We start from the raw sequence: 26,555 nt of genomic DNA, 5'->3' as shown, positions 1-26,555 counted from the left end.
TGGATGAGGGATTAATATCTAAAATATATAAAGAATTCATACAACTCAACAACAATGAAAAACAAACAATCCAATTAAAAAACAGGCAGAAGACCTGAACAGAGATTTCTCCAAAGAGGAAATACAGATGGCCAATAGACATATGAAAAGATGCTCAATGTCACTAATCATGAGAGAAATGCAAATAAGACCACAGTGAGATATCACCTCACATCTGTCAGAGAGGCTATCATCAATAAATCAAAGAACAACAAGTGTTGGTGAGGATGAGGAGAAAAGGGAACCCTCGTACACTGTTGGTGAGATTGCAAATTGGTACAGCTGCTATGGAAAACAGTCTGGAGGTTCCTCAAAAAATTAAAAATAGATCTACCTTTTGACTCAGCAATTCTACTTCCGGGTATTTGCTCAAAGAAAACCAGAACAATAATTTGTAAAGATCTATGGATCCCTATGTTCATGGCAGCACAATTTACAATAGCCAAGATATGGAAGCAACCTAAATACCCATCAACAGATGATTGGATAAAGAAGTTATGGTTCATATATATATGATAGAATATTACTCAGCCATAAAAAATGAAATCCTATCATTTATAATGACATAAATGGACCTAGAGGTGATTATGCTGAGTGAAATAAGTCAGACAGAGAAAGATAAATACTGTATGATTTCACTGATATTCAGAATCTAAGGAACAAAAAGAACAAATGAATTGAAAACAGACCCACAAATATAGAAGAAAATTGGGTGACAGCCAGAGGGGAGGGGCGTTGGGGGCTGGGAGAAAGCGGTGAAGATTTAAAGAAGTACAAATTAGTAGTTGATAGAGGGTCACAGGGATGGGGATCATGTCATAGGGAACGCAGTCAGCAGTAAGGTAATGGCTCTGTGTAGAGTCGGAGGGAAGATAGAGTAATCAAGGGGATCATTTCATAAACTATATAAATGTCTAACTAATGTACTGTATACTTGAAACCAATAAAATAAATAAATAAAAAAGAGACGAAACCAAACAAGACAAAAACTGACAACTAACAGGCAATTATAAATAAGACCACCCATGATTGAAATATCTAATTTTTCTGATGCTCTCCAATAAGTCACAGTGTTATATCTTTATAAATAGAGATTGTAAAAGGGAGTCTGACATAGAAAAAAGAATAACAAATTTGAGCTCCCCTACTTGGTAAGTTCAGTTAACACCTCTAGACTTTTTTTGTCTTCTACCAAATGAAGAGATGTTAGGCTAGATTTGGCCTGCTGATATGTTCTGTTTGGCTTTTGCTATGTTTTGTAAGTAGAAATTTCTTAACATTTCCTATAAAATATGGTCATCTGACTTTGTCTGAAAAATCAGATCTGGCAAGAATATGGCAATAGTTCACTGGTACTTAGCAGTGCCCCCCTGGTGTGGCTGAACCCTGCGGTTTGCCTCAGTACACAGTCTTCCTCATTGCTCACTCTGCCTGCTTTGTTTCACTTGTTCTCATTACCTGAATTTGAGTTTAAAACCGCTGGCCTAGGTGTAGTTGAACGTGTTCTCTATCTCTAATTTTCTTTTCTTAAAGCCTGGTCATTAAAGTTTTACTGTAAGATTTTTTTCTTCAATAAAACAAGGTCCATAGATAGTTCTAAGAATTTAGTCTTGTGCAATGATGACTACCTTTGGATATTATATCTGACTATTCTGAAGGTCACAAATAAGGAACTAATATGCCTATTGATGCTAGATAGGAGGTGGGGAATTCATGCCTGTATATTTTCCTTCTACTCCTGGAGGTTTGGGAATTGGATGTTGAGGCATAAGACTGAACTGAAAACAGCAGATAAACAGAGCTTCAAAACTGAGCTTTCCAGAGGCATGGAATATAAATTTCTATTTATAAATAAATTGTTTCTCTCTACAATTAGGTAAAATTCTAAATATTTATGTTTTAAGACTTATCTGCTACATTATGCTGTGTTCAGGCTAGTATTAATAAAGTTAGTTGGTATACTCTAAGCACTAATATGCCATTTGGGCAAAGAAACATAGGGTCTGGTGAAGTTACCTGGAGATTCAGACCTCATCACAGAATAGCTATACGTGGAAAACCAGGGTTTAAGTGTAATGTGAATGTACCTACATTCTTGGAGTAGGCTGTGTGATGTTGTGGTTTAGAGTATGGGCTTGGGGGTCAGGTTGCCTGGACGGGGAGAGTAGCTTCATTATTTCCTTGCTGTGTTACTTTAGAAGGTACCTGATGTTTCCAAGACTCTGTAAAAATGGTAGTGATGATAGTATCTACCTCAAAAGGCCATTGTGAGGACTTGATAATAATGTAAAATTCAAGCCGAAGCCTGCACATATTAAGCATTCAGAAAATACTATTGATGATGAGGAGGAGAAAGATTATGATTTGAACTAGGTATATTTTCACTGAAGTTGAATGGAATCTTACTATAATGTAGTTGAAAGATACGGTCTCCTTTCTGAATGTGACATCAGCTGTGTGTCTGCATGTGGCTTCTGAAAGACTTAATCTCAGAGGAGAGCAAATGTAACAATTTGGGCCCATGGAATGTTGACATCGAGGTTAATGGCCCAGCCAAGCACCTAGAATATGCGAGTCTAACTAAGGGACTAGATCATATCTAAAGTCCCTTCCTCTTGCCTCCAGCTCCTTTATTCTGTGGTTTCTATGATAAAGATAAGAGAGAAGGTTACTTCCCCATTTAAAGTTTGAGCCTTTCTCTGAGAGGATGCAGGGAGACTGCTTGACATGTTGCCCTTGACAGAAAACTATTATTATCTGCAGCAGTTGGTGACTTTAGAGGGATTTGTGCCTCCAGAAAGATTAGAAAGTTGATCTTGCAGTTTCAGTAAACATGCCATTATCAGACTTAAGGCAATTTTTCTTTTTGTGCATTTGGTCTTTGTGATATAAGGGAAAGAGATTTGAAAACTCAAGTTCTTATTCTAGCCCTTCTACTCACTTGGGCAAGTCTTTTCACTGCTCTCAATTGCATTTATTTAAATTTATAAAATGATTTGAGACAGTTGATTTTAAACATTCGGTTAGTGTAAATTTCTGTCAATTGATAGAGTTATTTAAACAATGATGTGCTGGTAAACTGGTTTTCTGGGGAAGGGGGTGCCATGGCGAGCTCTGATTTATAGCATTTGACAATTTCCAGAGTATAAATACTCCCACGATGGCTGATTTTCAGCTGCCAGTGTGATGCCAATGAACAAAGCTTTGGGAAGAGATGCTGGTAATTAGCTCTTTTGAGCCAGTACACGCAGACTTGCTCACACCACTATAAATATTTAAACATCCAACTTTAGTGTTTGGTAAAATGTATGAATTTGGCCCCAGAGTTACCAGATTTAAATAATTGTATTCTTTGATTTAAATAGCATTATAATCTGACAAATTGTATAGTAGTTATGATCTGCCTCTGTTTGATTTTATACAAATTGGTGATTATGTCCAGAAAAGTATTTATAAGTATTACATGATTTTAATGTACCCATAAGGAAAAATATACATAACATGAAACTTACCATCTTCATTGTTTTAAAATGCACAGTTCAGTGGCATTAACTATATTTAAAATGTAGTGTCATAAGGTTTTTAAAATATACTTTTTTTGTTTATAAAACAAAATACATAAAATATAAAGAAGAAAATTACAAAATCATCTGTCATTCTCAGCTCCCAGAGATAATAATCACAACAAACATTTTAGCGTCATCAAAATTATGTTCTACTCTAAAGGACTGTCAAAAGAGGTTGGTAATACTGGAAATACATCTAAATGGATTTTTATTATGTTCAAGGGGTCTTACCATTCAAAGTAAGGAACAAACAGACACATCTTTTCAGTTCTCTCTTCCCCTTTCCCAGCTGGAAATCCAGGGGACAGAGTAGTTGATAGAGAAGCAGAAAAGATACGTTTGGAGAATTCCATGAAATAGGTTTGAGGAAGATTTGTTTGGGAGCAAACATAACACTGGGCAAGATATTTTTGAGATTAGTGTAGAAACTAATGATGGTAGATGAAATTTTAAAACAAATAGGGACCCTAGGAAGCATCTGATAAAGATACTTCATGTTATGGATCTATCATTTATGCCCAGAGGGTTAGATGACCGACCCAAAGTCACATAAGTAATAATTGGCAGAGCTTGGTCTGCCTTCCTCTCTTTCTCTTCACTCCTGGCCCAGCAATCTGGCTGCTTTTCACATGGTGCTGCTCTATAGAAGTCCTTCTGTAACTCACAGGAGGATGAAAACATACCAGGGACTCACAGTAATAGCCCATCTGTGTTTAATATTATCTTTATACAGGACAAGAGAGGGACACGATCACATAATCTACATAGAACCTTTCATCTTCCCCTGGTATTGCGTGAAGTAGCAAATTTTCTTTTTTTTGTAGGCATTAACTTTTTTAGGCTCTGTCATTAATTATGATGTTTCAAAATTTCCCCAATTCTCTGACATTCAGGGATTTCCTCCCCATATTTTGCTATTGGATTTCAGGGCGAGTACATATTTTATTTGAAAACACCGATTCTATGTTTGAATTTTTACGATGCCACTTAATAGTTTTAGTTTTCTAATCTGTAAAATGGAAAAAATAATAATATTTACCTAATACATTTGTTGGGAAAGAAAATTAGTTAATACTTACAAAGGCTTTGAATATTTCCTGGTACATAATAAGCACTCAGTAAGTTGTTACAATTATTATGACCACCATTTATAATAAAATCATAAGGACTTATCTAAAGTAAATTTTTAAAAGTTTTAAACACAGCTTAAGGTATTTATATAACATAAAACTCACTGTTTAAAGTGTATGATTTAGTGGTTTTTAGCATATTTACAGAGTTATGCAACTGCCAGCATCATCCAATTTTGGAACATTTTCATAGCTACAAAAGGAAATCTTATACACTTGTTATGAGTTACCCTTAATCCTCCTTCTTCCCCCCTTTTCTGCCCTGGGCAACCACTAATCCACTAATGTGCTTTTTTTGTCTATATAGACAAGACATTTTATATCTCATCTATATATAGAGAAAGTACCTATTCTGGATATTTCATATAAATGGAGTCATACTATATATGATCTTTTATGACTGGCTTCTTTCAGTTAGCATAATGTTTTCAAGGGTCATCCATGTTGTAGCATGTATAGGTACTTCATTCCTTTATATGATCAAATAATATTCTATTGTATGAGTATGCCACATTTGATTTATCCATTCTTTAGCTGATGGTTATTTGGATTATTTCCATTTTTTTTTTTTTTTGGATATTATGAATAAGGCTGCTATGGAAATCTGTGATACAAATTTTGTGTGGGCATATATTTTAAATTATCTTGGTTTTATACATAAAAACGATGTTGCTATGTTAAACTTTTTGAAGAACTGCCAAATTGTTTTCCAAAGTTACTGCAACATTTTACCTTCTAACCAATAGTGGATGAGGGTTCTGGTTTCTCTATATGCTTACCAACACATTGTTTTATTTATTTTTTCTTATTGATTATAGCCATTTTAGTGGCTAAGGAATGGTATTGCATTCTGTTTTAGATTTGCATTTTCTCAATACTAATACTATTGATCATCTTTTTTGTGCTTATTAACAATTAATATACCTTTTGGAGAGAAATCTATTCTAATCCTTTGCCCATTTCCAAATTGGGTTATTTGACTTTTTATTATTGAGTTGTATCCTTTATTTATTTTGGATACAAGTCTCTTATCAGATATACGATTTGCAAATATTTTCTTTCATTCTGTAGGTTGTTTCTTCACTTTCTTGATGATGTTTTTTGAAGCACAAAAATTTTTAATTTTGATAATATCCAATTTATCGTCTTCTTTTTTATCACATGTGCTTGTGGTATTTTACCTAAAAAATAATTGCCTAACCCAAAGTCATGAAGATTTTCTCCAATGTTTCAAGAGTTTTATAGTATTAGCATTTATATAAGTCTAAGGCCTTTGATCCGCTTCGAGTTAATTGCTCTGTGTGTTTGAGGTGGGGGTCCAACTTCATTCTTTTGCGTGTTGTCCTGGCACTTCACTCTTTTGCCAGTTCTTCTGGCACTATTGTTGAAAAGATTATTCTTTTCCTATTGAATCGTCTTGTCCCTTTTGTTGAAAGTGAATTGACAATAAATGTTAGGGTTTACTTCTGGCTAACTAATTATTTTTAACAATATAATTAGAAACTTATTCACAATTTGGTGAATTTGATCATCACTGTTACTTTCGAAGACATGTGCTTTTATCTTTTTTTATAAACGTCTATATAAGTCCAGGGCCAGGATTTTTGATATTTTCCCTTTATTCTTTTGATAATCCTGAAATTACATTTTTAAGTGGTAGTTTATTTCACCTGTTTGTAACAATGGTATTAACAAAAAAAGACTAATAAGGATGATTCTCTACAAAATCTTCAGGCATTTAGAAGAGCACAAACTATCATCTCTTAAATACAGGGAGAGAGAAAGATTCATATACTAATGTGTTTCTATGTTATTGTTGATTACATTTCTTCAATTTAACATTCATCGTGCAATTTTTTAAATCAGTGAGGAGCAATGAGGCTGGGACAAATTCAGAATAGGTGACTGAAGTGATGCTGTCTGTGATAATTTACTCTTGAGACTTTATCTCATAGGATCTTTTAAGACGTGATTCAGGTCATAAGCATGAAATTTGTGGAAGAAGAAATATGCATGGCTAATAAACAAATGAACAATTCTTTACTAGTTAGCAAAAATTCAGATGATGACCAATTGGGTGCCAATTTGGCTGAGTTTTTTAAAGGTCACCACATTTGTGGTGTTAACGGTAGGCTTCTTAACCTGCTTGTGCAAAAGGCTGGAAATGATTCCATAAAGGAGTTATCATCTCATTTTGCAGAAGAGAAGCTGAGGCTCAGAGAGTTTAATGAACTCTTCCCATGTCTCACAGCTTGTGAGTGACAAAGCTGAGACTGAAACACAAATACAGATACTTACCAACTCTTCCACAGCCACATGAGCATTTAGGCCAGAGAGGTCAGAAGTTATTTTGAAATTTCTGGTAAACCAAGGTTTGAATTCTACATCTGCCCTGTGCATCTGTGAAAACTCTGTAAGTTGTGTGGGGTTTGATGATTGGGTTGGGCCATCATGGGGGCTTTGGAGACATAGGTTGTTTCTCTGAGAAACGGTATTCCAGTGTTTCTTGTTAGGTTTTCAGGGAGGAAGAGAAAGAGTGGAAGGGAACTTATTTTGTGTGTGTGTGTAATATCTCTATGCCTGGCACTTTACATATAGAAACTTATTTAATCCTCTTAATAATGCTAGGAAAATAAGTCTATTTCTCACCATTCTGGAGATAAGAAAACCCAACTCAAGAGAACTTGTCTCTTTTCCTGTCCACACATTCAGTTAAACAGCTACAGAGCTGGATTCAAAGACAGGTCTGTAGAATAATGGAAAGCTCTGTGTCTTTCTACTATTATACACAGTCTCCCCGAAAGGAAAACGAAGCTCATAGTTCTTAGTTTTCTTAGCCCATTTACATTTAATATTATGTTTTCTGTTCCCATCACACCTCACACACAGTGTTTGCCTTCACAGCGTTCATATGTTCTTATGGTTATGCCTTCAAATGTCTTTCTGGAGGCCTTCTCTTTATTGTGCCTGGTCTTGGCTAAGTCTAATAACCTTCCAATAAAATTCTCTTTCTTTGGAAGATAAGATTCACTGAGAGATATTTAAGCAATTGTAGTTGTAATTCTAAAAGATTTTAAAAAAATGCCTCTATATATACCTGGTACTCTGCTAGTAGTTTTACAAAATTTAAACCAGAAAAAAAAACAAAAACTAAAAAACCAAAAGCCTAACCCATAGTGTCTGTTTACAAGGAAGTCAAAGAAATTGAACCTGAAACCAAACCTATCTTTCTAGATGAAGAGGAACTTAAAACCAAAACTTAAAGAGTTGACACGGCAAGTGTGACAGTGAAAGTGTGTTATAATTCCATTTCCCCATAACTGGGAAATACAGAATTCTCCTGAACAAATTGAGTCATAGATTGCAATCGTGCTTTTCGAAACTTTGCTAGCATTACTCGTTGTCTTTCTCTGCTTGAGTTCTTTTTCTTCAGCTTGAATAACATGAAAACCTCAAACCCTGCCTGTTCTTTTATGCAATGAACCTATAAGCAAAATGCACTCGTATCAGGTTCCAGAGTGCAATAAAGCATATGGGATTACTCTTGTTTTTCATACCCTTGATGATAAACAATGAAAATGCCCCCATTGGACAACCAAAGACCTCTTCCATGTGGAGACTTTCTATTTTTGAGATACAGAAAAGACCTTTCATATAGCAAAGAGGCAGCGCTCTACTCTCAACTTTTTTCCTAGGTCTGAGACCTGTCACTTACAATTTTAGGTGTGGATCCATTTTCACTTCTGTCCCCAGGAGTGCATTCTTCCAGGTCATGAGCTGTGCTTGGAATGTCTGCTGGATGCTCCCCTTTGCTGGCAGGGCCTTCTGTCTTCTCCACATCTTCTAGAGGCCAGCTGATCTTCCAGAATCTCTGGGGAGTACCAGGGAGGAACTTCAAGTTGACTCCTAATCTGGCCAATGACAGCCCTTTGAGCCAAATGGCCTGCTCTTCTGAAGGTTTCTCTTTTAACGTCTGCTCGTAGGGATACCTGAAACCCACATCTGTAGGTCAGCAAGTGACCACAGAGGCATTCTATGGTCATTTGATGGTCATTTTGAGTCCCAACATAATATTATCTCTTCACCTCAAGAGCTTCATCTTATCTTGATGTCAGTGTGGGGTCATTTTCAATGACCCCTCATTCATGATGACCTATGTCTCAGTCCAATCTTGATGTCTTTGTTCACTTTAGAAGAAAGTGAGTATGTGCTTCCCCAATTCTCCCTAAATGGTCTTCAGTTTACTCATAAATATATATGACTATATATTATTTAAATTAAATATATCCAACACGACAACTTTGATATTCATTATTAAATGATATTACAAATATTTTATCATCCATGTCTTATCTTTCATAATCAGAATACGCTTTTTTTTTTTAAAAAAAACATGTTTTATACTGTATTCATCATGGTTTTTTCCTCACTGTGAAGGCTCAATAAATAGTGATGATAAACCTGTCATGCTACAAGGTAAATTCATGGGTAAATTGATCTTTTTTTTATTTTTTCTTCATTTTAGTTGTTCTACCATGTCATTAATGCAAATATTAAAGTTGCACAGTAATTAGAAGAATAATAAAATGCATTAAAGTTTTTTTTTTTTACTCTGTATCAAACAAAAATCTAACTGACTGAACTCAAATGATTAAATATTTTAAAGTATTTAATTAATTTTAATCTAAGACTATTGCAAAACAAATGTGAGATGATTTACTTGTATAGGAAATACTAAGATGAAGAGTTACAAATGAGAAGGAAGAGTACAATTTACTTGAATTGAAGACTAGATTATAGAATAAGAGATTTCCATGTGTGAGATTATTAAGAATGCAAATAACTTTTATTTTCTATCTTCTATTTCCTACTCTTTTAATAAAATTTGGTTCTTTTATCTTGTGTTAGGTTGGAGGCATTGATGCTCTCAATTAAATTAATGGCCTCTATGTATCCTTTGCCAGATAACTTTGTAGTCCCTGCACACTCTAATTTGGGCTGGCCTTGTGACTTCCTTTGGCCAGTACAGTGTGGCAGAAGTGATGTGACGATTTTGAGTCTAGGCCTCAAGAAGACTTGCATGTTTCTGCTCGCTCTCTGGCTTCTCTGTGGTCACCATAACAACATGTCTGAATTAGGGCTTGCTGTACTTGAGACCACATGGAGCAGAGCTGTGTCATTCCATCAATCATAGATCACTCAGCTCCCAGGTGACCTGCCATCTGACTACCGACACATGACTGAGTCCAGCCAAAATCTATTCAGTCTGATCAGTAGGCTACCCACCAACCTGTAGATTCATGAGAAATAATAAACAATTGTTTTAAACCCATATGTTTTGAAATGGTTTGTTATGCAGCAATAACTAATTGCTTCTGATCCTATGTTTATATTACTAGTAGAGTAAGGTGCAATTATATTTGAGCTGATGTCAACTGCTTGAGCTAAATGAATGGAACTTTGAGAGTATCTTTAGTTTTAGTAAGTGAGCAGGGGGAACATAGGGAGTGCAGTGGAATTTCTGAGATAGTAGTCTAATATGCGTCAAAGACCTGTTGTCATAAATTAAGGAAAAGTAGCTATAGGGTAGGGTAGATGACCTCTATTAAAGATCTCAAAATCGTATTTGGTAGGCTTACAGACTGTTGCCATCATATCCCCACATCCTCTCCCTCCCAGCCTCCCCTTCAGTCTTCCCAGTCCCCTTCTTAGCCTCCCCACACAAAGCTTATAGCAGTACCCAACACTTACTCTTCTCAGGTCTGTTATGGAAATCCTTCTTCTCACCGCTCTATTGACTACACTCCAGGGTTTTGCACTGAAGGGGTAGCACATCTTCAGTGTAAGACAAAGCTGGCTTCCAATCCTGCCTCATGCCTAATGTGTTAGGAGCCCTCAGACATGCTAAGGGTCTAGCGTCCGCGAACTCCAGTTTTCTTCTCTGCAAAACGGTGATGAGAAAAGGCCCTCAGCAAAGCTCTGTTGTTTATCTTCACTGCTTAACCTTATAGTTGAAGAACAAAATTAGGAAAAGCCAGAAGCTATTGTTTTTAAGAAAGTTAGCCTGAGGTTCTTGTGATCACTGGTGAAGATCTTTTTTGCTGATTTAGAAACTTTGAGTTATGGGTGAAAGCTTTAGTAAATATTAACTCTCATTTTACTGCCTTTATTATTAACAGCCAGAGAAATGCAAGTTCAGAGATTTTGCATGATGTGGACAAATCAAAATGATTGGAGATGAAGTCATAAATACAGTTAGCAATGTAATTATCTAATTAGTGTATAATTCTTTTAAAGCCTACTTCTCACTTCATTTGTGTTACAGAATAGATATGTAACACGTCAATGCTTAGGTAACTAACTCCTCATAAACCACCTGGGTGCTACTTCAGACAAGTAAAGGAACTGGGTCCTACAATAAAGCAACCTTCAGACAAGTAAAGTATCCGAACCTCCTATAGCCATCTCAACCTGAAACCTACAGGAGAACCCCATAAAACTTATTGCTATAGGCTCTACAATCATAAGCAAGATGAAAGCTGTCTCTTCTGGTGTGTAATCGAGCAGCCCTCCTGAAGAAAACCTCTTGGTGATTTCCCATTTCACTAAAAATAAATTCTAAATTGCATCTATGGCCCTGACCGGGTCTTCGCTCATGTTGACAACCTCATTTGGCTGATGCTTCCCTATGTTGGCTTTTTTTTCTGGTTTGCAACATAGCAGGTTATTTCTAATCCTAGATCTTTGTACATTACCCCTGCTCAGATTGCTGGACTTCCAGCTTTTCTTGTCATCATTCACTCTCAGCTCAAAATGTCACCTCCTCACGGATGCCTTCCCCGACCACTTATCAAAAACAACCCCACCTTGGGCAGAAACTATCATATCATTTTGCTTTATTTTAAAAAACAGTTGTCACTCTGTCATGATTTTGTTCATTTATTTGTTTTTTTTTTCTCCCCATATGTTTTCCCAACTAGAATGCAATCCATGAGAGCTTCTATCTTGTTTGTTTTGCTCAACCCTGTGTCTCTATGCTAGCATGTATCACAGAGCCTGCTGTATATAGTTGCTCAACAGATAGTTGTAGGATTAATAAAATAAATACATTATACTTGTCTCGATCAGCTTTCCAGCCATTTCTGTTCAATGTATATTCAAAAATAATTAAACAGATGTAAGGCTACATACAACGTCCCTCAGCAGATTTTAAACAAATGCACCCTTCAGAAAAATTTTGAAATGAGATCATCATCCACACAGGATTTTTTAACGTGCAAAAAATCTGAGAAAAAGAAAGGATAAAATTGTTAAATGAGATGTCAAATACTTTTGCACTGAGGCAGTGGGAATTAGGAAAAAATAAACCGATGATTCTGGTATATTTTTGAAGTCATGGCTTTTAGGAAAGGACAGGGATCCAAACTACGAGTGATTAAATATGGCTTTCAGAGACTCGTTGCGTCATTCTTTTTCTTTCTTATGCAATCACTCACTGCTGACGAGGCCACTACTGCCGGTGGATTTCCTTCTTCCAAACATTTGCACTCAGAAAAGTAGATGTTAAAGGAAAGAGGAGTGGGAAACACTGTCCTAAAAGTCCCCCAGGACAAGCCTGTTTGTTATAACCAAAATAAATCCAAGGAGAAAACTGCCAGACTGATGCTGAGTGACATATTTATTTTGGTGTGGTGTAATCCTTTTCTAAAAGTTTGTGTAGATGTGGAGGAGAGAAAAGAGAAATGCATACTGTACCTGAAAGTTCCATCTTTGATATCCTGGCACCACCTAGTGGTTAATGAATCTTGTTTCAGAGACCAGTCATTTTCTTACATGATGGTTCTCAAACTCTCTTGGTATGTCTCAGAATCACCCAGTGACCTTGTACAAATACTCTGCTCCTATGAATCCTGATTCTATAGGTTTGATGGGAGCCTTGAGAATCAGTTTTTAAGAACGTTTCTCAGGAGATTCTGCTTTTGCTGATGATTTTAAAACTCAGAACTATTGCTTGGAAATTAGCCTCTTGTTTGTATGATTTTCCCTCCCCTTTCTTTTCCCCTTTGTAAAAAGTATTTATACAGGATATTTTACACTGTTAAATCAGAGTGAATTGTGACTAATACTACTTTGAATCTTTCTGAGGATTTCATGACATTAAAATCAAAACGGAGACAAGGAAGTGTTTGTGTATGATGGGTGGGGTAAGGTGGCCCCAAACCAGTGTTGAAAATCATTGCTCTAATCGGTCAGTAACCAACTGAATATGGCAGATGTCATTTGTAATCTGCCTAATTTCAAGGGTCCTCTTCTATTGTTCATCATCTTCTATCCTATTGACTTAAATAATGAAAACTTTCTAACTTTTATTTTGAAGACTTACAAAAGTCATTTGGGTTTATAAAGTAGTTGCAAACATACCAATAATTTTCATATATTTTTCATCCAGTTTACCCGAGCGATAACATCTTATATGACCACAGTACAATTATCAAAATCAGAAAACTAACATTGATACAATACTGTTACCTGATACATAGACTTTATTTGAATTTTCTCATTGTTCTACTACTGCTCTTTTACTGGTCTGCAAGTCAATTCACAATCTCATATTGTATTTAATTAACATGTTTTCTTAGTCTCCAATCTGTGACACCTCTTAGGCTTTCTTTGTTTTTAAATAAACTTGATTTGACTCTTTTGCAAAGTATTGAACACTATTAAAATGTATTAAATATAAAAACATTAAAATGTCCTTTAATTTGGGTTTTCCTCTTGATTAAATTCAGTTATATATTTTTAGTGAGAAATGATGTTTGTGTTCTTCTCAGCACATCAGATCAAGAAACATGTGTCACTTTGTCCCATTACTGATGACATTAACTTTGATCACAGGGGATTATGGACGCTCCTTTGGTTGTTCTTTTAAAATATAATCATACATCAGGTGGCTCTAGAGGAGATATTTCTGGTTGTCTTGTGGTAAGTTTGTCCTAGAAAGAACACTCTGGCCACAGATAAGTCTAACTGAAGTAATATAGTCTGAAAGGAGAACATTTAGTATTTCACGGAGATCCAGGGTTCACGTAAGCACCTTGGGGGTGCCTGGCATTTCCCCGGAGATCTTTTATATTTCCTTGAGGCTTCTTGAGGAAATGGATCTCCAGATACAGCATAGCAGGTACAGCTGGCACATTGATTCACACGTGCTTTGCTGTCCTCTGGTTTCAGCTGTGGTTGTACTGGAAGCTGTGCAGGCTTCCACTCACTGTAAGTCGACACTGTCTCCCTTCGGGTGCTTCACCTAATGCTCCTTCGGTGCTGTGGATGCTGTCAGGCATTTTCTAGGTCATGGCACATGCCCAGCTTGGAAGCACAGGGGAGGTCAACTCCTCTGGGGAAAGGAGGCCCATGGGTAAATACTCCTGCCTCTCTTACCTCAGGCACGGCCTCATTATGAAGGGTTATGATTGCTGGGCGCAGAATTGTATCTTGTAGGCAGAAGTGTGTTTGAAGATAAGAGTGGTGACAGGGAGAATTTTAACTAGTGTTCTAGATGCTTTTGTGGTTAACATGGAAATTAGAATTGTATGGGAGGCAGTGGGGGCAGAGACAGATATCAGCAGTTAATTACAATTGTCCCAATTAGAAATAAATTGGGCCTAAACTAGACAGAATAGTGCTCTAGAAATTGAAAGTTGGAGACTTGATGGGTAAAACCCCAACTATATTGTCCATTTTTCTTACCGAATTGGTATGTCAAATAATGAATGGGCTCTTGGTGCCCGTCTCAGTTATCTCTTGCTGTGTAACAAACCTCTCTCAGATTTAGTGGCTTAAATCAATAATTTATATGTTCATAAAGTTGGGCTGGATTCACCTAGACCATTCTTTTGCTGCTCATACCTGGGGTCTATTCAACTCCTTTTGTGTGTGTTTTTTTTAAACTTCCCTCCCCACTTCCACCCCTGACCTACGGATGTTGCTGTCTCTCCTTAAGAACTGGATCTCTGAAGGCGAGGCGTCTTCTCCTGCACGCTCATGGCACACACATGGCACACACATGTCACATGCACGGGGCCTGGCACACCTGGTGTATGGGCTGTGGCTCCGCTGGGGCTTGAACCCAGGACCTTCTGTGTGTGAAGCAGACATGCTAATCACTACTCTTTGGAACCACCCTCATTTTGTGTCTTCTGGGAATTTGTTGGTCAGAATTTTAGTAAGGGTTCTCCAGAGACACAGAGCCAAAAGGGTATATATACACACACATATACACACATTAATTGTAGGAATTGGGTCACGCAGTTATGGAGGCCAAGATGTTATACAATCTGCCATCTACGAGATGGAGAACCAGGAACACTGTGGTGTAATTCAGTCTGAGTATGAAGATTGAAAACCAGGAGCTTTGATGTTTGAGGGCAGGAAAAGATGGACATTCCAGATCAAAAAGAGAGAGAGAATTTGCCCTTCCTTTGCCTTTTCGTTCCAGTAGTTTAGATGATGCCCATCCATCTTGGTGAGCTCAGATCTTGTCAGTCTACGAAATCAAATGCTAATCTTTTCCAGAGACATCCTCAAAGATATACCCAGAAATAATGTTTTACCAGCTATCTGAGTGTCTCTTAGGCCAGTCAAGTTGATACATAAAATTAACTATCACAGTCAGAGACTTCAGCAGAGACAGCTTGTCTTTCCTTGTTCCACGTAATGTCCTCCTCCAGAGTCTAGCTCAAGCTTTTACCAATGGAGGCAGCAGGCCCAGAAGGATGAGAACAAAGTTGCAAGACCTCGGGAATCCTGAGCTCAGTCACACAATGTCACTTACGCCTCATTCTCTTGGTCAAAGCAGTCACAAGGCAACTCACATAGGGGAAATAGACTCAATCTCTTGATGGAAGGAGCTAAAATAATTTCTGACCACTTTTAATTTATAATAGTGTATTTTAGTGAAATGAACTCGGGATGTCCTCTTATATCTGGATTTGGTTTTAAAACTGGAATTCATATTACTCATGAGCTGACAGATCATTCCTACTCTCTTACTACTACCAGGTAAATATTACAACACCCCGATTCTTGTTCCTGATAAATATTTTAAGCCCGACCCTTGAAATTTGTGATGGGTTTAGTGAACCTTCTGTAGATAGATATTCATTAGAAAGATGTAGGAGAAAATTTAGATTCTCAGAATAAATATTTTCCAAATTCACTGGAATCAATTAATTAATATCTTTTAAAAAAACATAGTAAATGTACTTCGAATGAATTTTTCTTTAAACTTGTGGAAGGGGTGTGTGTGTGTGAATTGGTTTCTTTTTTAAGGGGGAAGAAAAAGATATTTTTATTTTTGGAATATGGCATCAGTATTTATGGGACCATTTTTGATAATTGCTCTAATAAACACCTTCGTAACAGAATAAAAATAATTTATGTTTTAAATGCAGTTAGTTTTATGAAGCACTAGTAAGAATTTCAGTATCTTAAGTAACTTTCATAAAGCAATAGTTAACGGCAATGGAAATATCAAAAACTTACAAAGAAAGCTTTTGATAAACTGTGTTTAAAAAGGCAGAAAGAGAATGTAAATGTCTTTTTATGTGAGGAATTGATGATATGCGAAGAGGTGTGGTGAGACCTGGTCCCTAACAGAGGTGCTGCCTTCAGACAACTGGGCTCCGAAGACAGAACTGCATAGGCAGAGAAAGAAAGACTTTGCCAAAGAGAGCAAAGACAGCTTAAATCAAAACCTTTTCAGAAGGCTGAATTTTATTCCCTTTTGAACCAAGATGCCTGACTCAGTTCCAGGCATTTCTTTTCAAGACTGTTTTTCTGGCTTATCTCACAGCTTTTTTTACTATTCCATTTCTTTCCTCAAACAGCTGCTTCTTAACAATCGACTTTAGGCTATTTCAAAAGGTCATCTTATTCACCGTTTCCTCTTTTGACTAAGGCTTTTATGTTCTAACACTGAAATCTGAGTGTCTCAGACAACAGTCTAGTGGTTACCAGAGGGAAAGTCGGGAGGAGGGTAGGTAGATGAGGGTAAAGAGAGTCAAATATATGGTGACGGAAAATTTGACTTTGGGTGGTGAACACACATGAAATATATACATGATATATTATTAAATTGTATACTTGAAACCTATATAATTTTATTAACCAATGTCACCCAAATAAATTTAATAAAAAAGGGAAAAATTGCTTTCCTCAGAATACTTGTTTGTCTAGATGCTCCTGAAACCAAAAAAAAAGGCAATTTTATATAGCAATGACAATGAACAAACTGTTGCCACGTGCAAAAACAAAAGTGAAAGATGAATCTCACCAATATAATTTGGAGCAAAAGAAACCTGATACAAAAGAGTACACGCTGCTGTTGTAGCCGCCAGCCCCCGAAAGATACACGGACCACCAGAAATCAGTGAGTTATAGGAAACACACTCTTTATTCAGCCAGCTGGGTCTGCCAGGGGTACGCGGACCCCAAATTAAGCAGCCCCGAAATGTAGAGGTGCAGGGTTTTTAAGCCCTAAATCCCATTCCTCATTCTGTCTTAACACAAAAGTCTATTTTTCTTCTATTTACTAACTGACAACCCACAGGTAGGTTGTGCAAGCGGGGGTACAGAAGCAGAAAGCTAATTGTCAGAATGTTATGTTCCCATGGGCGATAGCCTATGTTCCCATGGGTGATAGCCAAGCAGTAATTGTCCAGCCAGCACACTGCATGAGTCAAACTTGCCAGTACACTGCAAGTTTGAAAACAGGTAAAGCTAACCTATAGTTCGACCAGAACAGCAGTTATTTAGGGGGATAGATTGGGAAGTGGACACACTTGAGCTTTTGGGGTGCTGCATGTGATCTAGGTACTAGTGACAATGCTGGGCTTGTTTCGTGAAAATTTATTGAGCTGTACACTTATGATTTGTGTACTGTTCTATTGCTTTGTTACAGTTCTTTAAAAAGTGAGGCAATAAAGAAAAAGTAGTTCTTTTTGACTGAAGGGAAATCTGAGATTGGGTATCTTTCGTGGTTTCTTAAGGAAGGAATCGTTAACTTGGCCACATACATTTATTTTTTCAGACCCACTTCATGGCAGTGTTGATTTTGATTTTATTGGGTTTCAGTCTCCATATAAATACACTTAGGAGGTCAAATGTTCAATAAATCAGTGGCAGTCAGAAACGGAATGAAAACAATACAAAACAAAGCAAAACACAGGACGATTAGTATTGCAGTGCTAGAGGACTGTATGTTATTGAAAAAAGAATCATCATGCTCCAGTAAGCCAAAAAACCCTAAAAGGAAACTGTAAAACTCACATTGATATTGTTACTGGAGAGTGGGGTTCCCCTCTCGGCGCGTTGTCCAGGATCTTGATGTTTTGAACAGAGAACTGAGCAAGACACTGAAGTACAGCAGAAAAGAATAGCTTTATTAAAAGGGAAAGTAAGGCAACAGTACTCTTCCAGTTGCGGCAGCAGGCGAGCAGAAGAACAGCTCAAAGTTCTCAAGGTCACACTAACAGAGCCTTTGTTTGGGGTTTTTATTCCCATTTGCTGTGGGCGTTACTTTTCTTAGAGGAGTGGGCTTTCTGACTGACAACTAAGATGGACAGGACTCAGTCACTCATTGTTTGCTTTCTGCACATGTTTGTTCCCAGAATTCAGTCTGTTATAATGATATTAATGAACTTCAGGCATATGCATCTTATGATAATGATGATATAATGAGGCTCCGGTGAATTGAAGGTCGTTGGGGTCTTCTTTGCGCAGGTGTGAGTGACTGGCTGAAACTAGTACCCAATTATCTGCTTATTTGTTTCCTTATATGAGTTACTTTTAGCCCAAAAATGCCTTCTGGCTTGCTTAATTGTGGGTGGACCTTTCTAGAATAGGGTGACCTCAGTGTTTTGCTGGTGGCCGGAAACCCCCTATCTAATTTCCCTGCCTAACCCTTTTCTAAGAGGCATGAACCCCCTTTTTATTAGTGTGGATGTTGAGGGACGGGAGGTCTCTTTTTCTGTATCTGCTTCCTGCTGAGGAAGGTCATTGTCCCTGCCTACTGGGTTTTCATGGAGCTTTTCCCTCCCTGCCTTAGGATGGGGTCTTGGGGATCTTGCTGAAATGTCACCTCTGTCCCTAGACAAGGAAAAAGATACAAACTTGTTATTTGAATCATATATCTAGTTATGTTTCTATTATTGATTTTTCTATCAAGCGAGTAAAGGAAAACAGGCTTGGTTAATATATTTCATAAAAGAAAGAAAGTAAACTTGAGTTAAAGGTCCTCTCCCTTCTCGGACTCTAAGGGCCCTGTTTTGGCTTAAAGCCATTCCTGCCTTATAATGGGCCAAGGAGGATAAGGAGAATGCTGAGTTTCAATGATCCTTATCAGTAGCCAGAGGACCTGAGTCATCAGTTTCAAGGTAATTTTCTAAGTTTGAGGGAGAGGGTCTTTCTCCAAAGAAAGGAGGTTAGAAAAGACTTAACTAGGTTTACTAAAAAGATTAAGAATTTTGCCAGTGATGGCTTGAAGCCAATGTTATCTAGACAACTTTCTCTTACTCTCTCTTCTATTTCCTGGAGACACTTTCTAAGATAATGTCATTTGATATTTCTTGCTTGATTCTGTTCAGCAGAAAGTTGTGTATTCTTTCATGGAAGAGGAAGGGAAAAAAGGAAGTAAACTGGTAAAATTAATGAAATATTTCACATTTGCTAAAATTCACATCTACATGTTAGTTGTATGTTGTTGGCAGACTTTTCTTGTTTTCTCTAACAGTACTGACTGCTCTTACAATTGCTGCCTCTTCCAGGAGGTTTGCAGACTGTAATAGAATGTTGTACATAATGTCCGAATCTATTGTTTCCTCCTATCAGTAGAAAGAGTTGAAAGAATATCAATGATATTATCCTTAAGACTCTATCCCCTGCATATCTGGGGTGTTACCTTGAAGCTGGAAGTTAGAGAGAGAAAAATAGATTAGCATTTTCAATTGCTGCTGATGAATTAGGAAGTACAGTTTATCCTTGGGGCCCAGAATTTAAGCTGAACCGAACGCCTTGTCTCATCTTGTTGCAGGCCTGGTCTATGGATTGAGGAATTGAATTCACCTCAACAAACATTTATTGAGTGGCTATTACTGTATAAAACATTAGAGATAAAGCTAGAATTGTGGGAGAGATAGACATGAACATAAAAAATTATTGCTCAATGTGATAAGTGCCATCATATATCAATATAGAAAAGGCTTCACACACAGAGAAAAGTAAGCTACTAATTCCTGGTGGCATGGAAGGCCACAGAGGAGGATCACAAAGGAGGAGTGGGAATTTGCTAGGCAGACGAGGTGGGGAGGGATATTACAAGTAGTATGGAAAGCGCAGAGAATAAGCAGGAAATGGTGAGACGTCTGTTATGTTACAGGCTGAGGGAGATAGATGGAGGCTGAGGTGGAGTGGGAAACTTAGGCTAGAGCCAGTTTTTGTGAAGGCCTGGGAAGGAGTTTGGACTTTACCCAAAGAACAGTAGAAGGATTATAAAAAGGGGGAATGGCCTGATCCTCTCTGTATTTTAGGAAGGCAAGTTCAGCCATGATGTGGATAGTAGGTTACAGGGGGCAAGCAGACAAGAAGGCCAGTTAGGAATTGTTGGAGTAATCAACGCTCTGAACTGGTCTAAGGAAGCAATATCTCAGAAGTCAGAATTTATCCTGGGTTTAAATAAATTATTGTGTGCGAATGATGGAATGCTATAAGAGCTTGAAAATAATAATGTCGATCTATTTCAATGATATAGAAAGATGTCCAAAAGATATTGTTGAATGAAAAAGTTTATAAAAACATGAGCAATAATGTTCTGAATCTATATCTACCTGTCTGTCTGTCTATCTATCTATCTATCTATCTATCTATCATCTATGAATCTATCATCTCTTTGTCTATATGTCTACATAGAAGAAACACAGAAAATATAGTACACTGAGATGTTAACAATATTTATTTGCTAGTAGGCTTTTGGATATTTTGGGAAAAATCATCTCATATGCCCAGTTAAGAATATAGTATGTGGGAGCTTAGAAAAATGTTCTTTTTCATATTCAGGCCCTTACTGAAACCTAGTGGATAGTCTGGGATTTCAAGATGACAGGAGGATATGCAGAACCAAGAGGAGTATAGAGAAAGTTCAAAAGATAAACAGAAATAGAAAATAAAATTGTGAGAACAGAATGCAGAAATGTGATTATTGAACTGAACAGAGAAGACAGAGGAACAATTTTATTTAGAATGTGTTTAAAGTTTATCTCTGGATGCTTTTCAAAGTGCTTCTTATTGTCATACTCTAAGGATGTCACTTTATGAAGATGGTGGTGATGGTTTGAATGGCCTCTTAAGGACTCTACCAGCTGTATGGTTCCTTTTATCTTCTGGTTCTACTGTTCCAATAGATAGAGGAAACTAACAGACTTCTATTATCTCATATTATTTTAAGTATTCTTTTATGAGGTTTTCACAAAACAAAATTGGCCACAGATGCAAGATCGAATCGATGCTTCTGGAAAATAGAATTTACAAAATCGATTTTGTAAATTAGAGGACGTCTGTTATGTTACAGGCTGAGGGAGATGGAGGCTGAGGTGGAGTGGGAAACCTAGGATAGAGCCAGTTTTTGTGAGGGCCTGGGAAGGAGTTTGGATTTTACCCAAAGAACAGTAGAAGGATTATAAAAAGGGGGAATGGCCTGATCCTCCCTGTATTTTAGGAAGGCAAGTTCAGCCATGATGTGGATAGTAGGTTACAGGGGGCGAGCAGACAAGACCAGTTCAGAGCGTTGATTACTTAGACCAGTTCAGAGCGTTGATTACTCCAAATTTACAAAATCAATTTTGTAAAATAGAATTTACCAAATTGATTTTACTAATTCAGAATAAAACTTCATAGGAGGGTTGGGGTTTGAAGAGGTAGCCAAGGAAAGGAGGAAGAGTTTGGAATTGAAAGAGAAGGAACGGAAAAGAATCAGTAAGATTAATTTGTAGGAAGGTAAATGTATTAATGCTGAAAAAGATCAATGGTCATGCTGCCATTTTTTTTTCTTTATTTTTTTTTACAATCTTTGTGTCTTTAATTTTTTGCCATTTTTTTAAAAATTATTTTTTACTTTTCAATTAGAGTTGACACTCAATATTATTCTCTATTAGTTTCAGGTGTACAGCATTGTTCCTTAGATTCCATATATAAGTGAAATCATATGGTATGTCTTTCTCTGTCTGACTTTATTTAGCATAATGCCCTCTAGGTCCATCTATGTTATTGCAAATGGTAAGATTTCTTTTTTTTTTTTTTTATAACAGTAATATTCCATTGTATATATGTACTATTTCTTTATCCTATTGCCTATTGATGGGCACTTATGTTACTTCCATTTACTTCCATATCTTGGCTATTGTAAATAGCACTGCCATGAACATAGGGGTGCATAAATCTTTTCAAGTTAGTGTCTTGATTTTCTTCGGATAAATACCCAGAAGTGGAATTTCTGGGTCATAAGGTAATTCTATTTTTAATTTTTTGAGGAACCTCCAAACTGTTTTCCATCGTGGCTATAACAATTTGCAATCTCACCAACAGTGTATGAGGGTTCCCTTTTCTTTATACCCTCACCAACACTTGTAATATAGCTTGATATCAGGTAGTGTGATAACCCCAACTTTGTTCTTCTTTCTCAAGATTGCCATGGTATTCTGAAAAATTCCATTGGTATTTTGATAGGGATTGCGTTGAATCTATAAATAGTATGAACATTTTAATGATGTTGATTTTTCCTACCCATGAGCACAGTATACACTTCCATTTATTTGTATCTTCTTTGATTTCTTTTTTCAATGACTTATACTTTTCTGAGACCAGGTTTTACCTCCTTGGTTAATTTGATTCCCAGGTATTTTATTATGTTCGATGCAATTGTAAATGAGATTGTTTTCTTAATTTTTCTTTCTGATAGTTCATTATTGGTGTATAAGAATGCAACCAATTTCTGATCATATCCTGCTACTTTACTGAATTCATTGATCAATTCTAACAGTTTTTTTGGTGGACTCTTGGGTTCTCTCTATATAGTATCATGTTATCTACAGAAAAATTTGTGGTCATCCAGTATTTTGGCACCCAAGATCAGTTCTTGTGTTGGATAAAATGAAATGTAGCTATCAGAATTAAGAAAACTGTTTTCCTTATCTGCCACTGTCTTGCTGAGTGGTCTTTTGAAAGTCTCTCAGCATCTCCATACTTCACTTCCCCCTCACTTTTTCATAAAGATGCTGTGAAGACTTCTGACTAGGATGTACACCACTGTGAGGTTCTGGAAGAAAAGAAGGAGCTGGTATCTGCTCTTTAAAGTCTTTGTACTCGATTGAGTAGAGGTTTGAGCTCTTCTGCACCTTGATGTCTCTCTAAGTTTCTCCTTGTCTGGGAGATTATTCTTAGCCACTTGCCTTTGAAGGACTCAGGTAAAGAGAATTATTATTCCAAATTTTGTGGAAAGCATTTTCTGCTGCCATTTTGGTCTTCCCCTCTGAACACAGTATTTGAAAGGCATGTAGAATTCTCCTTTGAGGGAAAAAAATCATGTCATTGTTCTGCTGTATCAGAGATGCAAGCCATTTCTACTGGATGGCCCTTCCTTGACCCTGCAAGGCTCCTGGTTAGCACAGACTGCAGAGAGCTTGGAGGAACACTTTAAGGGATTGATTCAAGGCAGCAGAAACCTCTTATGCCTTATAACCTAACTGACCTTTCTTGGGATTCACTCAAAAGCTGTATCTGGGATCTCTATTTTGTGGCTTTTGAAGTAATATATCTTCATTAGGACTTAGAAGTAAATATATTTTTTTAAAGCTCTAAGAAGGAAGCAATTTGTCTTGAACACAGTGGATTTGATCTTTAGAGAGAGGTGAACAGCTAAATTTTTTTCAACAAAAGCTAAGGATGATAAATGAAATGCCTACGGCTCAGAAGGCCTCTTCACGGCAGACAAGGTTATCTTTGGGAAGATTTTAAATCAACACACACATAGTTACCTGGCTAAGGAGCACTTGCTTGACTCTGATTGGTGACTTTTTCATAGGAGGTTTCAGAAGAAAAAACCCCAACATTGTATCTTGCAAACCTAAAAGAGTCAGTATCCAGAATATTAAAGGACTATATCTTGCAAATTATAATTCCTTAGGGTCTTTGTCAAAATGGAAAGCCCTCCTCATGTGGTACTAAACGCTATAGAAAATACATGAAGATTGCCCTCTGGAGGTGTGCTGCTAAAAGAGACATGCACCATTATTTGACTTTTCTTTTATATGGGTCTTTTTATTTTTATATTTAGACACTCTTGTATATATGGGCATTGTCATCTAGTGAGAGTGGGTATTGGGATAAGATTTCTTAAAATGAAGCTTTAAGAAATAGAGGTTTGGTTGGTGTGGTAATATGGAATTTGAGTCACATTACTATTTTGATTAATTACAAATGTTTATATTTGCCTTATTTTTGTTTCAATGGAAATTTGCTGTTCTAGCAACTAGTCATTTGATGCTAGTCCTTGTACAAACAAACATAAAAAAATCTCCTTCCCCCCAACCAAAAAAACATTATCAGTGTATAGTACTCATATAGTATGAGAAAACATGATTCACTTTAGAATAGTCTGCTTTATGACCTGATTTAATGAAAATCTTAAAAATGGCCTACACATGTGCCACGTAATTTTCTATGTGTTTTATGTCATTAATCCTTTAAACAACACTATGTGACAGGAACTATTATTACCCCATTCTCCAAAAGAGGCAACTAAGGCATGAATAACATAGACAATTTGCTCAAGATTACCCTGTCAGTATGAGGTAGAGCTGGTATTCAAATCCAGCACTTGGAATCCAGAGCCTATGCTCTTGATTGCATGCTCTACTGCTGCCATCATCACAAAGGGATTGCATGATGGCCCATTTATTGAACATCTACTACAGAGTGGATTGTCAGGAGAGAAGAAGCACGAAGATGTACTATAATGTGCGTAGCGTTAACCACATCCATTTGGGAAGATGGTGTACATATCAGCACAACTTAAAGCTGGATAAGTACATGCTAAATCTAAATTAGTTACACTGCATGGAATGTAATTTAAGAACACTAAAATATAAAAAGAAAAAATATATAAGAGAATTGAATAAAGATTAGTTATAACTAGCTTTTTTGTTACAAAAAGATATAGGATAAATACTTGTATAAAGAAAATGATAGATACTAGTTGTGGAATCTATGGGATGTTTTCTTTTCCCATCTGGGGCAGAGATTCCCTTACTAAATTCGTCAGACTTGGTTGGATAGGCCACTTGATGTTTGGTTTGAGGAAGAATACCATTGACACAAAGTTGGTGAACTTTTACCAACTTTGACTTACTATGTTAGGATTTCCAAGTGATGTGTTCAACCCACAGAGGTGTGGATCCTTCACCCATTGGGGCAGCTGGGTGCAGCCTGGGGGATACCTTCGTGGATAATGAAAAAAAACATGGAGCTCACCATTCAAGGCAATGGCTTTATTTAAACTCCCCAAAACTTAAATACAACCAATGAAAATGAAGGAATTTCAAATTAATGAAAACTGAATTTTTTACCATCTTAGTAAAATGGGAGCTTAAAATGTAAGTCAGATTACTGTACCCATAATTTTGACTCAGATAATATTGTCATGCAGAATGGTCTTTAAGTCATGCAAATGAAGAATTCTTGCCTTTTTTTTTTTTTTTTTAAAGAGAGTGTCATTTATAGCTTTGTGGATTGTCTGCAGAGATTTGTGCTTTGGAGAAAGAGTTAGAGCACTGTAGCCCATTGTGGAAAGGCAGATAAGACTAGAAACATAGGTTATAGGAGAAAAATCAATTGAGGCTCACAAATATAAGAAACCTATTCTAAAATATTAATGTGTCTGAGTTAAAAGTGCTCAAACTTACAAAGGAATAAGTTCAAATGAAACAAAATCCCTTTAAAAAAAAAACACCATTGACAGCAAAGCTGCAGCCTGTTATTAATATTGTTTATCTAGGAGAGGGCCGAGTTTTCTCTATACAAGTGACAATTTTCTCTGGACTAGGGCAGGGATGTGGATGTGAAAATAAAAATTTTCTTTTCCCAGGCTTTAAGACTTTTGGAGTTACTTCTTATAAATCTATACAAACTTGAATTTATTTCATTATCAGCTTTACATAAAGAGATTTTATATATCAAGAATCACTTTAGTAGAAAGAGAAAATGAAGGGATTGTGTGGGTGTCAGTGTCACCTGACCTGTTTACCTGCAGCATCTCTGGTCCCTGACATGACCTATGGCTCATGAGATTTCTCCTTTCTAGAGGTGGCCTCGGCCTTGAAGCCCTTCTCTGCTGGGGTAAGTATTGCTTTGGTTTCGATCTCCTTGTTGATGCTCATGCTTGGCAGGTGCCTATCTCTCTGGGTTTCAAATTTTTCTGTCTCTTTTGACCATTGACTTTAATGAATAAAGATCATCAGACTGTACTCATGTTTGGAACCTACTTATTAATTTTTCTCTATTACACAAGTAATGTATTTTTGTTGTAGAAAAATATAGATTAAAAAAACAAGAATCAAAGGGAAAAAATGACAGAATCTAAAACCCACCATAATTCTATAATCCAGAGGCATCACTATTAGCCATTTTGTATATTTCATTCTAAGAAATGTTATCAAAATAGATATTATCAAATAGAATCATATAGCATAGGTTATTTTGGAGTTCACTTTTCCAT

At 36.7% G+C, this 26,555-nt stretch overlaps 1 protein-coding gene across 1 annotated transcript in view; it reads right to left on the bottom strand.

The window, feature by feature from the left end:
• The window catches only part of GRAMD2B (GRAM domain containing 2B), a 113,899-nt gene extending 103,238 nt beyond the window's left edge, over positions 1-10,661 (bottom strand). Inside the window, exons 1-2 of the mRNA XM_039848582.1 lie at positions 10,487-10,661; positions 8,451-8,606 (exon numbers count right to left, since the gene is read on the bottom strand). Coding sequence (XP_039704516.1) covers positions 8,451-8,575 — 125 coding nt within the window. The 5' untranslated portion in view covers positions 8,576-8,606; positions 10,487-10,661. The remainder of the gene's footprint in view (positions 1-8,450; positions 8,607-10,486) is intronic.
• Positions 10,662-26,555: the final 15,894 nt, after the last annotated feature.

This window comes from Pteropus medius, unplaced genomic scaffold (genome assembly GCF_902729225.1).
Source record: "Pteropus medius unplaced genomic scaffold, Ma_sr-lr_union100, whole genome shotgun sequence".
Classification (NCBI taxonomy): Eukaryota; Metazoa; Chordata; class Mammalia; order Chiroptera; family Pteropodidae; genus Pteropus; species Pteropus medius.
Note: the sequence above shows the minus strand (reverse complement) of the source record. Positions and strands in the feature narration are given on the sequence as shown.